At 35.0% G+C, this 14,174-nt stretch overlaps 2 protein-coding genes across 2 annotated transcripts in view; both read right to left on the bottom strand.

The window, feature by feature from the left end:
• Positions 1 to 1,428, bottom strand: part of LOC107044146 (stress-induced-phosphoprotein 1) — a 4,156-nt gene extending 2,728 nt beyond the window's left edge. Inside the window, exon 1 of the mRNA XM_015265930.2 lies at positions 1,066 to 1,428. Coding sequence (XP_015121416.1) covers positions 1,066 to 1,074 — 9 coding nt within the window. The 5' untranslated portion in view covers positions 1,075 to 1,428. The remainder of the gene's footprint in view (positions 1 to 1,065) is intronic.
• Positions 1,429 to 4,001: 2,573 nt separating this feature from the next.
• LOC107044825 (NF-kappa-B inhibitor cactus) lies at positions 4,002 to 14,114 on the bottom strand. Its single transcript, XM_015266871.2, has 3 exons — positions 13,237 to 14,114; positions 11,402 to 11,757; positions 4,002 to 4,737 (listed from the first exon to the last, which is right to left on the bottom strand). Exons 1-3 carry the CDS (start codon positions 13,680 to 13,682, stop codon positions 4,349 to 4,351), a joined length of 1,191 nt encoding a protein of 396 aa, XP_015122357.1. The 5' UTR covers positions 13,683 to 14,114; the 3' UTR covers positions 4,002 to 4,348.
• Positions 14,115 to 14,174: the final 60 nt, after the last annotated feature.

Here is a 14,174-nt window from a genome sequence, read left to right as displayed (position 1 = left end):
GGGGGGGGGGGGGGGGGGTTCTAGTCAGGCTCGGGTGGGGCTTTTCGATTCACGGACGAAAACATTTTCGTGAAATGTTAAATGGAAAATATTCTATAGAAAAGAACTTTTTCCATGGAAGAATTTTCTATAGGAATTTATCGACAATTTTTACAGTTTTTTCTACTTTATTTTCTTTATTTCATTAGAAAATTCGAACAAAAATACTTTGGAAATTTGAGCGAAGAAATTTCTGTAGAAAATCACAATAGAGTACATTGCAGACAAAAAATAGAATTTTATTGATTTTTGTTCATGGAATATTTCAGAAATGAAATAGAATTGTTTTTACAATTCGCTAGGTTTTCCTATGAAAGAGTTAGGGGAGGTTCGGGTAAAACGGACACTTTAGACTTTTTTAAAATTATTCATAACTCAGAAACAAATTGATCAATTGAGCTCAGTTTAGGCTCGTCACAAAGGGAAAGAATTGTTCTTTGTACTGAAAAAAAAAATTATTAAATTTTATCAACATTTCAACTCCTCATTAACATTAAAAAAAAAAAGTCAAGTGTCCGTTTTACTCCAACCTACCCTATCCCCTTCATGTTGATAAAAATTTTAATCCAACTCTAATTCACATTCAGAAATAAAAAAAAATATCTAGAATCTGAATTCCACATTGTATAATTATACAATCATCGATGACTCGACATCTGCAGAGTGAATTTCAACGAATTTGCCCTCATTTTCAAGATATTTTATTCATCTTCAAAATGAGGCCTGATTTATCTGAATCGTACCATTGCTTCACAAGTTATCAAGCATTAAAATACGACTCATTTTAATCACTCCTTGTCTTGAAATTAAAGGGCGATAGCAAAATTGTTATCGAGACCTTTTTGGCGCTCTCATTCCGCCCCAAAAATGTTCCTCTCATTTAAAGTCCTAAATATTCTCCAAAAATTAATTTCTCATTTGATCTGATGCCTCTTTTATCAAAAATTGATTGATATTTTCGTTCAGAGGTTATGAAATATCTCGAAAATGTGACGATTAGAAGAAAAACAAATGCAATAATTTTACCTGTGACATTACGTTGTGTGATATCTGACGGATTCACCAATAATCAAGAAATTGTTTTAAAAAAGTGGAGAAATCACTCTTTCGGAGTCTTGCTCCGTCCTTCGTTGGGATCTCGTGGCTTCTACTGTTGTGATGTTCACAGTTCACCCTGTGCTCTTCACTTTTTTAACTCTATTATGCGTTGTTTATCGAATGCTCTCCCTTCGACGAGAAATGAAAAACAAATTGTGACTGATGATACTCTTGAATGCAGTTGCACAAGTGATTTTCACCGATTTGTACCGGTGTCTTTATGTCTGTGTACCGAATGGTGTAGAAAGCTCCAGAAACTTATTGAAGCACGTTCCGTGCCCGAGCGTTTTGGCAGTGATATTATAATGATAATGATAACGTCAAGGTGGATTTTCATTCGCATGTTGGGACGACTGCTAACGGTCGCTGGCGACTACGAGAGGTGTTGCATCGTATTATTTTTCAAATGTTGAAATCACAAGGTTTGTTGTAACTGCTATACACAAATGTGTAAAAACGGCCATTGAAAAACGCAAAGAATTCACGAAAAAGGTCTATTGGATTGCTATTGAATTATCCATTAGTTTCTTTGGTCGATTCTGTTGAAGAATTTCGTAGGTTATTTGCGCGTCGTCTTTACAATAGGAATTTTTAGTGGAGATTTAGAGACTGATAATGAGGGAGGCTTCGTTGAGTTCTTTCAAATGGTTGGAAATTGCCAGGAGTGGATGAAGAATGATTACCAGAAAACCGTGTGTGAACCCTTCCAGAAGGTTTGGAGAATTTTTTGGAAAAGGTTCAGCTCGAAACATGAGCTCTTGGGTTTGGCTTTCTCTGTTGTCTTCAAGAGGGCAAATTTGAATCTGTGCAGCATAATGTTTGAGGGACTGGAGGATCAACAGAGGAAACTCCTTATGATGAGACCTACAAATTTGGGAGGGAGAGGCCGTCAATTTGACAAACAGTTTGCCGCGCAATTTGCTGAGAGTATTCTGAGGAATGAGGAGGAGAGAGCGTTGTTCTGGAAGATTTCTGCACTGTGGGTGTCATCAGAGCTTCAAGTGGATGCATAGAAATATCCCATGGACTTGATTCCAAAGTAAAAGTATTAATTCTAATGTTTAATGAAGTTATGAGGAATGATTATTGCATATGATGCACAAGTTTCTCGGGCATTCAGTCAAAAACTCAGACTGTTAGTCATAAGTTATTGATGTTAACTTTGTTTTGACATGATGTATAATGACTACAATTTCATATTAATATATTTTTTTACTGATGTAAGTGTTTACTGGCGTTTATGTATTTTTGCTTCCGAATGGAAGCATTGGAATCGTGAAAAATTGAAGAATTAAGGGACTAAAATGATTCCAAAAAATCTGAAATTGTGTCAGATTATAGGCACTAATGGGAACTAACTTTGTGCGTAATTTCAGCGCAATCGATCCAGCCGTTTTTGAGAAATCGCCATTTGTTTCTCAACGGTTTTTCGCAAATATCTCAAAAACTACTCAACCGATTTCAATATTTTTTGTTTCAAAATATTCGGCTCGATGTCTTCTATCTCAATCGATGAAAATATGCATACCCGTTCATACAGTTTCCGAGATATTTCCATTTTTCGATCAAAATCGTAGGTTTTATTTTTCTGCTTGCTCCATGTATTATCCTCTCAATTTCACTCCATTTGCGCAGAGCCCTGATGTACCCACTCGTCACACTGACTCGAGGAGGACACTATTCCAAATTCATTTAATTTAATTTGTTCCAAATTTATCCAGTAGACTTCATCTCATAAATTATTGAGAATCTTTTTGATTAAAGGATTCAAACCATCAGGTTTACTCTGCTGGAAATTATTGATAATAATTCATAGTAAATTAATTTAAGGGTATTTGAAAGGTTCATCTGAGGTCATTTATTATCAAGATAATTCACCATTCAAGATGTGAATAATCTGAATAAAATACTCTTTGCTTTTACTCCATAATCTCCAATTCTTTAATTCTTAATCTACTCGATTACACGAATGATTCATTACATTTTCATACAGCATGATTTTGTACAATGTCTGATGAGGTGGAAAGTATGGAAATATATTCGTACATGACGGTACAACTCCGTACCCAGGGCATTAAAATTTGTGAGTGAAATGTGAGAATTTCCTTCGTCTAAACCTAAAGTCACTCTCTCAGCAACAGGTCAATTAAGTTTGTACAAATTCAATCGGTGACAGTCATTTCCAAAATTTCGATAAATGACACACCTTTAGTCTATCTCTGACCGTTCGTTCTAGAGAGACCCCGAGGCGCTTCGAATTAAACGTAAATAATGATTATTAGAAAATAAAATAAACAGGATGATGTAAGATAGAACTGGACGGATCGTCCGAGCGGAAAGTAAGAATAAATTAATAATTCAAGTATTTCATCAGTTTCAGGTTTTCAATGTCTTCCAAAATTTTTATACAATCTCTAGAGGCTCTAGAGGGCTATTCCATCGAACACTTCTGATATTCTTCATTCAATTATCTCCAGCAGTAAGGAAATTTCACGCAAAACCCCATTTTTCAGAAATAAAATTCACAATTTTCTAAACACGTTTGAAAAAATTTCACATAAATATTTCTATTGGATTTCTATAAGTTTCCGGGCGATTCTATTGGAGAATTTCACAGCAGTAGAAATTTACAATGGGAATTATCCTATAGAAAAAATCAATAGAATTTAATTCTTTAATAAAATTTATTCCATTGAAATATTTTCTATAGAAATTCCTCGTCTCAATTTTTCATGTTTTTTGTTGCATTTTTGTTTTGAAAAAAGAATAGAAATAGGGTGGAAATAATTTTAAAAATTTGCGTCGAGGAATTTCTATAGAAAAATCAATAGAATTCAATTTTTTTTAATAAAATTTATTCCATTGAAATATTTTCTATAGAAATTTCTCGCTTCAATTTTTCAAATTGTTTGTTGTATTTTTGTTTTGAAAAGAGAATAGAAATAGGATGGAAATAATTTAGGAAATTTGCGTCGAGGAATTTCTGTAGAACCTCAATAGAAAAGCTATAAAAAGATAAAATTCCACTGACTTTTTATATAAATTAATTTCTCTCAGACATTCTTTTAAAAAAACGCGCAGTGAACCTACGAAATTCTCCAACAGAATCAGCCAAAAAACTAATGGAATTTTCAATAGAAATCGAATAGAATTTTTTATCGAATTCTCTAGAAATGATTATTCCTATGAAATTTTTTTTTCGTGCGTCAATTTACGCCCTGACGCCAATTCTCGGTCCTAGCCTAGACAGCGTCGGTAGATAGACATCGTCCTCATCAGAATCCTCACTGCCCTCTGAGTCCGACTCGGGTAAGGGTTCAGGTGTGGCGCCGAGTTTAACGAGATCGTTTGCGAGCTGGCTGTCTAGACAGATTGCAATTTGATAGGCAGTCAGACCAGCGTAATTGGGGGCATCTAGACAGGGTCTACATTCTTTGAGTAGAAATGACACCACTGAGTGACATCCGTGCTCTATAGCAATGTGCAATGCTGTTTTGCCGGATAGTCCTTCCCTCGCTTCCAAATCAGCTCCGAGTCTCAGTAATAAACGAACTAGGTCGACTTGATCCTTTGCTGCTGCGATGTGTAAACAAGTTTCTCCTGCGAAGAAAAAATATCAAACTTTCGAGTAAAGAACAGTTTTATTTTAGGAGAAACTAAAAGAAAGTTGGGGGCATGTACAAATTATTTATTGCGATATTCTATATGAAAATTAGAGTGGAAATTCAGGTCGAGGGATTCCTGTAGAAAATGTCTCAATAGAAAAAATTGCAGACAGATGAAATTCTACTAATTTATTCTATAAAATAGATTCGATTGGATATTTTCTCTGAAAAAATACACGCAGTAAAGCTGCGGAATTTCTTGATAAAGTCAGCCAAGAGCTAATTGAATTTTTTTTTTTTTTTTTATGCTTATTTTATATCGCTTCGAGTCTGATGAGACTATATGGCGATTGATCAAGACTTTAAAAATGGTTAGATCTCACCATTCTACCCGGCCAGGAATCGAACCTGGAACCTATCCGTTGTGTTAAGGCAACGGCCTTAACCACTACGCCAGGCCACCGGGCACAATTGAATTTTTAATGGAACTCCAATAGATTTTTTTTGCGAATTCTGTAGAAACCCAATAGAACTTTCTATATATTTTGGTAGAAATTTCCAAAATCTATAGAAAAATCTATAGAAATCTAATGGATTTTTGGAGAATTCTATAGAAAATTCTATTGGATTTTTATAAAATTGTCTATTAGTTTTTAGCCGAATCTATTGAGCTTTTATCAATGGAAAATATTCGATAGAAAAAATCAACAGTATTCGATTTTTCCATACAACTTATTCTATTCAGATATTTTCTATAGAAATTCCTCAGCTCAAACTTTCCAAGTTTTTCTGCCTAATTTTTTTTCATGAAAAAGAGAAGAAAATTAGAGTGAAAAAATCTGTCAAGAAATTCCTATAGAAAATGTCCCAAAGGAAAAATCTGCATAGACAGATGAAATTCTACTGATTTTTTCTATAAAACTCGCTAGGCTTGTAATAAGTTTCGTCCAAAGGTGCTCACTACTCCATAACTTAAATGTAAAATTCCCCGTCATGATTTCCAAATTCAGTCATTCATCATTTTGAATAAATCAACATTCAACATATCGAATGATCCCTGTGATCGAAGGGAATACAATTAGACAGGCATGTCCCACATGACTCTCTCTCTCTCTCTCTCTCTCTCTCTCTCTCTCTCTCTCTCTCTNTCTCTCTATCTCTCTCTCTCTCTCTCTCTCTCTCTCTCTCTCTCTCTCTCTCTCTCTCTTTCTCTATTCTTAACCAAGAATGAATGCCAATTCTCCATTTTTACCCCCGTTTATTTATAAACAATAAAAATCGTACGTGCCTCCAGTGATTACAGACGCAAGTAGGAAGCTACCGTGAATCACAGCCCGAGACTTGGCTAGTCTCCCGCGATCCAAACTAGGTTTGCGACGATCAAAGTGATTTTCTAAAATTAAAGTCTGGCATGCTCTGTTCCACACTAGCCCACGTTCTTTCCTCCTCCACTGGCGGAGGAATTTATACCCCCAAATATCGGCGCACCCAATAATTCCGATAAAATGTGAATAAAAATGCGTTCTCTTAGATTATTCGAAACCAATAAATCAAAATTTCTGCGCATACGCTGTCCGGAATCATCGTTAATGAATTATTGAAATACAAATGGAATCGAGAAAATTGAGTGGACGTTGTTATGAGGAACTTGTCCCCTCGAGGCTACGCCGCTGTCGGGCTTTCCCCAGAGATGAGTGCAGGCGCAAATAACCCCGCAGGTATTTAAAAAAAATAATCAAAAACATCGGACTTGTGTCTACGCTTGTGTGATGTAATATGCGGTTGCTGGTATTCATTAATTTGTGGGTTTATTCAATGTCAATTGACACCGCAAATTTTTTATATTATGGATCGAGGGCTTATTTATTTATTTATTCAATTCAAGTTCTTGGAGAAGTTCAATTGAATGAATAAACAAATAAATTCGGAATAAAATTTTTGAATTATAAAAGACATTATCGAGGAATATTTATTATTATTTATTATTGATTTAATTTATTTTCATTATAGAGGAATTACAAATTATAAAAGACATTATTGAGAAATTTTCGTGTTTCATTACATTTTTTTATCTTTGAAGATGAAAAATATCAGTGGAAATGTTTGTATTATACGACACGATCTGACGTTACAATACAGATTTTTCAATTGCCTATAATTTCCTGATCTTTCGTTATTCTTTGAGAGGAAATCTTTATATGATGTTTCTCGTTAAATTTTCGTATTTCATGATTTTATTGTCTTAAGCCGATTTAATACACATTTTCGCTGTTATTCATTAATTTGTGGGTTTACTTGATGTCAATTTATCCCTCAATTCTTGTTATTGTGGATTGAGGGCTTAGGCATGACTGAATTTCACGATTTGTTGAGAATTTTTAATTGAAATTCTCGGAGAATTTCAATTGAATAAATGAATTAATAAATTTGGAATTCAATTTTCGAAGGATAAAAAACGTTATCGAGGAATTTATTTATTATTAATTTAGTAGGACGCGATTTAATATGTTTAATTTATTTATGACGCGATCTGATGTCACAATACCGATTTTTTCAATTGGCTATAATTTCCGGGTCTTTCGTTATTCTTTGGAATGGAAGGAAGTGTTTAATACAATGTTTCTCATCAAATTTTCGTACTTCATGATTTAATTTTTTTAAGCCAATTTAATACGCATTTTCGACGGCAAAATGTTTTGTTAATGATCATTCAATTAAAGCTATTGATGACCTATTTCTACGACTCTCACGGACAATGGGATTTCCGCGTCGCGTCATCGAGTCGCTGGGTATTACCCGGAAATAAAAATAGTCATTACATTAAGGAGAAAGAGAGGTCTTGAGTCATTAATAATTTTGAAATCGACAGGATGATACGGAGGACAGGGCAATTTTCAAGTGGTAAAAACATTGATAATGGCCTCTTTGATATTTATCAATTCGCAATCAAGACATCTGATTTCATTAAAACGGTGCGCACGCCTCAAAAGGTTTAATTATTAAAAATCAGGGGTTAATCGATGGATTTTGTGGAAATTCAATTTTAGACTTTCATTATTCACGATTTTTGGGGAAAGTGATCGAGTGATATATGACCAGAACATCATTTATCCCTAGTGTATTGAGAGAAGGAAAAAAAGTTGAGAAAAACCAAATTAATCATCAATTTATTATAATAGAACAATTTTATGGTTATAAATTTGTCATTTCACTTTGGAATCTATTTTTTAAATGCAAAACTGACATTTAAAAGAACATGCCAATTTTAAAAAACAATGCAAAATTTAAAAAATATTTTTAAAAGAATGCAAAATGGCATAAACTTATCTGTTATCATGAAAAAAAGTGAGAAATCCCAACTGTTTTCATTTATTATTGTCAAAAGTTTGAAGATCAAATCCTTAAAAAAAATTTAAACAAGAAATTGACAGGGAATTTTTGTTTCTAGTATTCTCATCTTCATCATCATCGTTAAAACGATAAAATGTTAGTTTCTCCGCGAAGAACGACAAATCCTCATTTAAAAAAACAGTTATTTTGTCATTCGTTTTCTCCAAAATACAGGTCATTAGAAAATCGTTCGCGCGAAAGTACCCCTACAACCATTGGGCTTTCCCATCCTCAAATATTGGTCAGGGAAAGTTATCTTTGTTCATTGTAGACTGATAATGACGAGTGAAAATCGCAGGTCTCGCCCGAATGTGTGGGTTTTCCCCACGAGCCTCGAATCGTTACGATTCACGTCCCCTCCTGAACTGATTCTTCCTCAATTTGAAATACATTCACTCGACCGTGACGACTGCCCGATCATCGTCCACTGTCTCCAATATTTACGAACATCACGATAAAGCGAAAAAATAATGCAATTCAATTCGTCTTCAAATCAGAATTTGGAAGACAACTCTGAGTTGAGAAGAGATGAATTTTTATTTGGACTTTTCTCACGCAAATGAATAAATAATTCATTCATTTCCGTTAAATCTTTCATTAGAATCGAGGAAACTATCTATTTGATGTGAATTTTCATGTGATTTTTATTCACATTTACTCATCTTCGCGAAGCGAAAAAATAATGCAATTCAATTCGTCTTCAAATCAGAATTCGGAAGACAGCTCTGAGTTGAGAAAATATTAATTTTTACTTGAACTTTTCTCACGGTGAGATCAATTCGCAAATGCGAAAAATATACGCTGTTTACGATAGACACAGTAGGAAGCACATGCTTTACACATGGAAGTGTAATGATGTCGCTTGGTAGTTGGGAAAACACGCGCAAGGCTATATCTGACAAGGAATTTCTCGAAGCAGTCGAGTTGGACTGGGGTTTCCCCACGATAGAAAGAACGGCACTCGCATATTTTACGCTCATTCTACCTGAGTATCTGTCCGATTCGTGTGGTGATAAGCGATGAGTTTTGGGACTGATAGGGAGCGTTTAAAAACCCACATCGTTAACTTGAAATAATGGTTTGAAATCATACATTACCGGTTATTGGGTTGAGGTTGAACTCCGGTAATTGTTCTAGTCAGAAGGAAAAAACGACTAATTCACAATTTATTTTAAGATTTCAAAAACTTGATATTAATGAATTGGAAAATATTTGGTGAATATTTACGAGATTTTAATAATTTTCTGGATCTCAAACTGTTTTTCTTATGCAGAAATAACATTTTTCACATGATTCAAAATAGTTAATCCTAAAATTTGTGGATTTAAAATCTCGTGAATTGTCGCATTAATTTTTTATTGAAGATCTAAAAAATTAGAAAATAATAAAAATAAATTAATAATAATAATTTTGTTTAAGTTTTTGCAATTAAAATTGACCGAAATATCTTGATAATATAATAAATAATTGACTTCAAATAGAAATATATAAATCCATTCATGATAAAATGCCTCGATATCTTTCCAAATACGCATTAAATCGGTTTATAGAACTCATCAATACAGAATTAATCGTGAGAGTTTCTCATTCAGTCGTTTCGTCAGTGAGACCCTGGGATTTCCCAACACACATCTCCCACAATAAACTTAATGCCAGTATCATTGACTTATTCCACTCGATTATCGATGCAATAAAATCCCCTCACTATTGTTCCTTTCGCAGTTGAATATTCCTAATGGTTGAAGTGAGTATTTCACCCCAAGGTGACACTTGAGAGAATACTGGTGGGTAAATGGGTTTTATTTAGGCTCAAGTGCTGCCTTTCAAACGTTATCTGAATTGTTTTTCGATCCTTCGGGAAAACTCTGAGGCAGTGAGAAGAATCCTTTGCTGTACCGCTTGTAGACTGGCAAAATGGATACTTTTGATATTTTTTCATGTTCATAACTCAAAGACGAATTCATCATTTGCAATCAGGAGTAGTTTGAGCTTATCGCGAAGGGGAATAAAAAATTCTAAATTATCATTTGGAAAATAAATCTAAAATCGTTTTATTTTTTATTACATTTCTCTTGGAAAATGAATAAAAAATAAAACGAATGAATAAAGAATAAATTAAAGGATGAAAATCACCCCCAGGTGACTCTCGAGAGAATATCAGTGGGTAATGGGCTTTATTTAGGCCCAGGTACTGTCTTTCAAACGTTATCTGAATTGTTTTTCGATCCTTCGGGAAAACTCTGAGGCAGTGAGAAGAATCCTTTGCTGTACCGCTTGTAGACTGGCAAAATGGATACTTTTGATATTTTTTCATGTTCATAACTCAAAGACGAATTCATCATTTGCAATCAGGAGTAGTTTGAGCTTATCGCGAAGGGGAATAAAAAATTCTAAATTATCATTTGGAAAATAAATCTAAAATCGTTTTATTTTTTATTACATTTCTCTTGGAAAATGAATAAAAAATAAAACGAATGAATAAAGAATAAAATGAAAGGATGAAAATCACCCCAAGGTGACACTTGAGAGAATACTGGTGGGTAAATGGGTTTTATTTAGGCTCAGGTGCTGCCTTTCAAACGTTATCTGAATTGTTTTTCGATTCTTTGGGGAAACCCTGAGGCAGTGAGAGGAATCCTTTGCTGTACCGCTTGTAGACTGGGGCAAAATGGATACTTTTGATATTTTTTCATGTTCATAACTCAAAGACGAATTCATCAGTTGCAATCAGGAGTAGTTTGAGCTTATCGCGAAGGGGAATAAAAAATTCTAAATTACCATTTGGAAAATAAATCTAAAATCGTTTTATTTTTTATTACATTTCTCTTGGAAAATGAATAAAAAATAAAACGAATGAATAAAGAATAAAATGAAAGGATGAAAATCACCCCAAGGTGACACTTGAGAGAATACTGGTGGGTAAATGGGTTTTATTTAGGCTCAGGTGCTGCCTTTCAAACGTTATCTGAATTGTTTTTCGATTCTTTGGGGAAACCCTGAGGCAGTGAGAGGAATCCTTTGCTGTACCGCTTGTAGACTGGGGCAAAATGGATACTTTTGATATTTTTTCATGTTCATAACTCAAAGACGAATTCATCAGTTGCAATCAGGAGTAGTTTGAGCTTATCGCGAAGGGGAATAAAAAATTCTAAATTATCATTCTAAAAATAAATCTAAAATCGTTTTATTTTTTATTAAATTTCTCTTGGAAAATGAATAAAAAATAAAACGAACGGATGAAAAATTAAATGAATGCAGTATGGACTCACCCTGATAGTTGACTTGCTCTAGATTCTGTGGTAAAGCTGGAATTTTTTTATGTGAACCCAAGTAATTACGCTCGATAGGAGCTAGTGGATATGTGAGGGCTCTTGCAGCAGAAAGATCACTAGCTGCACAGGCAAGATGAAGAGCTGTGTTGCCCCGGCTGTCCCTCAACGAGGGATTAGCCCCTCCGAGGATCAATCGTCTGACGATCCTCGGTTGCCTCGTTAATACCGCGAGGTGTAATGGGGCTTGACCGTCGTCGTTGATTATGTCCAGGAGGCAGGGGTGTGGGACCATTTTTATGAGACTAAATGCAGCTGCCTCGAGGAAGCCCTGGATTATCGCGATGTGGAGTTGACTGTGGAATAATAAGGGTGGTTGGTCAATAATTGGGGAAGGGAATTGACGTTGAGGAGATGGATATTATCTGTTCTTCATTTATTGAGAATGTCCTGGGGATTTTCAATTTTTTTTTAATTTTGATTTGTTTTTGATTAATTACAGAATAAAATGAATGATGGTTGAGGGGGAATTGAAAGGGATATTTAGATTCTCATTAAAATTCATAACATTTTATGAGGAAGTTTATTATTTTCTGTTGTTAAGGAAAAATTTACTTCAACAATATTTTTGTTGATAAGCTCGTGTATTTAATTCAATAAATAATTGAAAATGGGTGAATTTAATTCACCTCTCCTTAATTTATTGAGAATGGCCTAGGAATTTTCAATTTTTTTTAAATTTTGCTTTGTTTTTGTTGAAATATAGCATAAAATACTAGATAAAAATATATTAAGGTCAAGGAGGTGATAAAAAGGATATTTAGATTCTTGTTCATAAAATCTCATGAGGAAGTGAATTTTTTCTTGTTATTTAAGAAGAATTTAGGTCAACATAATTTTTTTCAAAATTAATAAACTCGTGTTTTTGATTTAGTAAATAATTGAGAATGTTTGGATTGGATGAAATAATAAATGCTTCATTAATTTCGGTTAAATTAAATTAATTAATTAAATTGAATTAAAAAATCAAATGATTTTCAATTAGCAGAAAAAAAATTATTTGAAGTGAAAATAACAAAACAAAGAACAATTTAATTAACAACAAGTTGAAGGCAGCCAAAAACCCTAATTTCTGGACGACTGGGCCATATTTTTTTGCTCATTAAACGTCGATCAATAGGAAAAATAGCTGATCGCATGATTATACACGAGCAATATTATTGAAAAATGAAATAATGCGTACGATTTTCATTTTATTATTTGTGGAATATTCAATGGAAATAGAAATCGTCCAGAAACTGAACCTCGTCGATAAATTGTTCTGTTTACCCTATTTATGACGAAATGGCAAAAAATGGAATGCCGTCCCTCGGAAGCCAAAATTCCCCCGAAAAATTAATGAACCTGAAATTCGCGAAAGAATCGACAGCAGAAGATTTGTTCTAGGCGAATCTAGGGGTGTACAAATGTGTTTAAGTAATGGACAAATTCATTCGCACTTAAAAAAAATTTGTAGGGGAGGGTGGGGTAAAATGGGCACTAGACTTTTTTTCAATTGTTCAGAACTCAGAAACAAATTCATCAGTTGTGTTCAGTTTAGGCTCATCACAAAGATAAAGAATTGGTCTGTGCATTGAAAAAAAAAATTATTAAATTTCATTAACATTCAAATCTGGTATGAACATTTAAAAAAAAGCCAAAAGTGTCCATTTTACCCCAATAAATATCCCCTAAATTGAATATTTCGCTGACGATTATTCTAGTTTCAGCTCCATGAAAAATTAATAATCCCCAGAACGCTGTCTGGCAAAAATAGAGGAATTCCAAAAACTCACGTGTCCCCATCGCTGTCCTGAATATAATACAACTGCCAAGGCTCGATGTGTTGATCCTCCTGCTGCCTCTGCTGTGTCTCCTCGACCTTGACGACAATGGGCTCGAGTACGGGCTCGGGCTGAACACTCTCGCACCTCTGTCTCACCCCAAGTCGATTCAACTCGACATTTTTCAAGCTCAACTGGCTGAGGCTCTCGCTCAAGCCAACATCGACTCCACTGTCAACTCTCATTGATGCTTCCACCCTTCCACTGTTTCCTGCCACCTTCTGCGGCTCTTCCCGCACCTCTGGGGGGTCAATATCTCCCGTGATATCTTCACTGAGGTCACTCGAGGCTGGAATATTCCCCGAGAGAAAGCCCGAGTCCACGATTCCCGAATCCTCGCTCTGTTTTTCACTGCAAACATCTTTCCCCACTGACTTGTTTGTCGATTGCTGCCACATGTTGTCGATTCTCGGTGAATTATTGGCGCAGGAATATTCTCGGGTGACGACGCTCACCACTCGATGCCCAGTTGATGCGTTAGAGTTCACTTTGGCAGTTGATAGAATGCACTTTACGTAATTCAAGAGAGAAAAATCACGAATCGTCAAAGTTCGGAGGGATAGCTCATGGCCACAAACATTTCAATTTTTAGGTGTTGACATTCACACGAGAATATATCACGATTTTGGGGCCGAGTGATTGTGTAACGCGCGATTACTGACGCTCATTTCCTCGGGGTTCAAATTTTTTACTGCGATAGTTATTTTTTGCGCTGGTTTTGGGGGTCGAGAGACACTTGTGCGTTGTTTGCGGTGGGTAATGGTGTCTGGCGTGCTTCTGCAAGGCGCAATGAGTGCTGCCAGCGTCGCTTGAAGACTAAAACCAGGAGAATTGACGAATAGGGGGGCAGGGAGTTGGAGAGGGGCCGAGAGGGGCCGAGAGGTTCGCGG

The sequence above is a fragment of the Diachasma alloeum genome, unplaced genomic scaffold (genome assembly GCF_001412515.2).
Source record: "Diachasma alloeum isolate Michigan unplaced genomic scaffold, Dall2.0 Dall_scaffold_00180, whole genome shotgun sequence".
Taxonomy (NCBI): domain Eukaryota; kingdom Metazoa; phylum Arthropoda; class Insecta; order Hymenoptera; family Braconidae; genus Diachasma; species Diachasma alloeum.
The sequence above is the reverse complement of the archived record's forward strand: the minus strand, read 5'-3'. Positions and strand labels throughout refer to the sequence as shown.

What these genes read in the sequence shown, in the direction of transcription:
- LOC107044825 (XM_015266871.2), bottom strand. Translation starts at nt 13,682, where the DNA reads ATGTGGCAGCAATCGACAAACAAGTCAGTGGGGAAAGATGTTTGCAGT. An exon ending in CAGGACAGCGATGGGGACAC is followed by an intron (nt 11,758 to 13,236) that starts GTGAGTTTTTGG and finishes ATTATTCCACAG; the next exon opens with TCAACTCCACATCGCGATAA. An exon ending in AGAGCAAGTCAACTATCAGG is followed by an intron (nt 4,738 to 11,401) that starts GTGAGTCCATAC and finishes TTTTCTTCGCAG; the next exon opens with GAGAAACTTGTTTACACATC.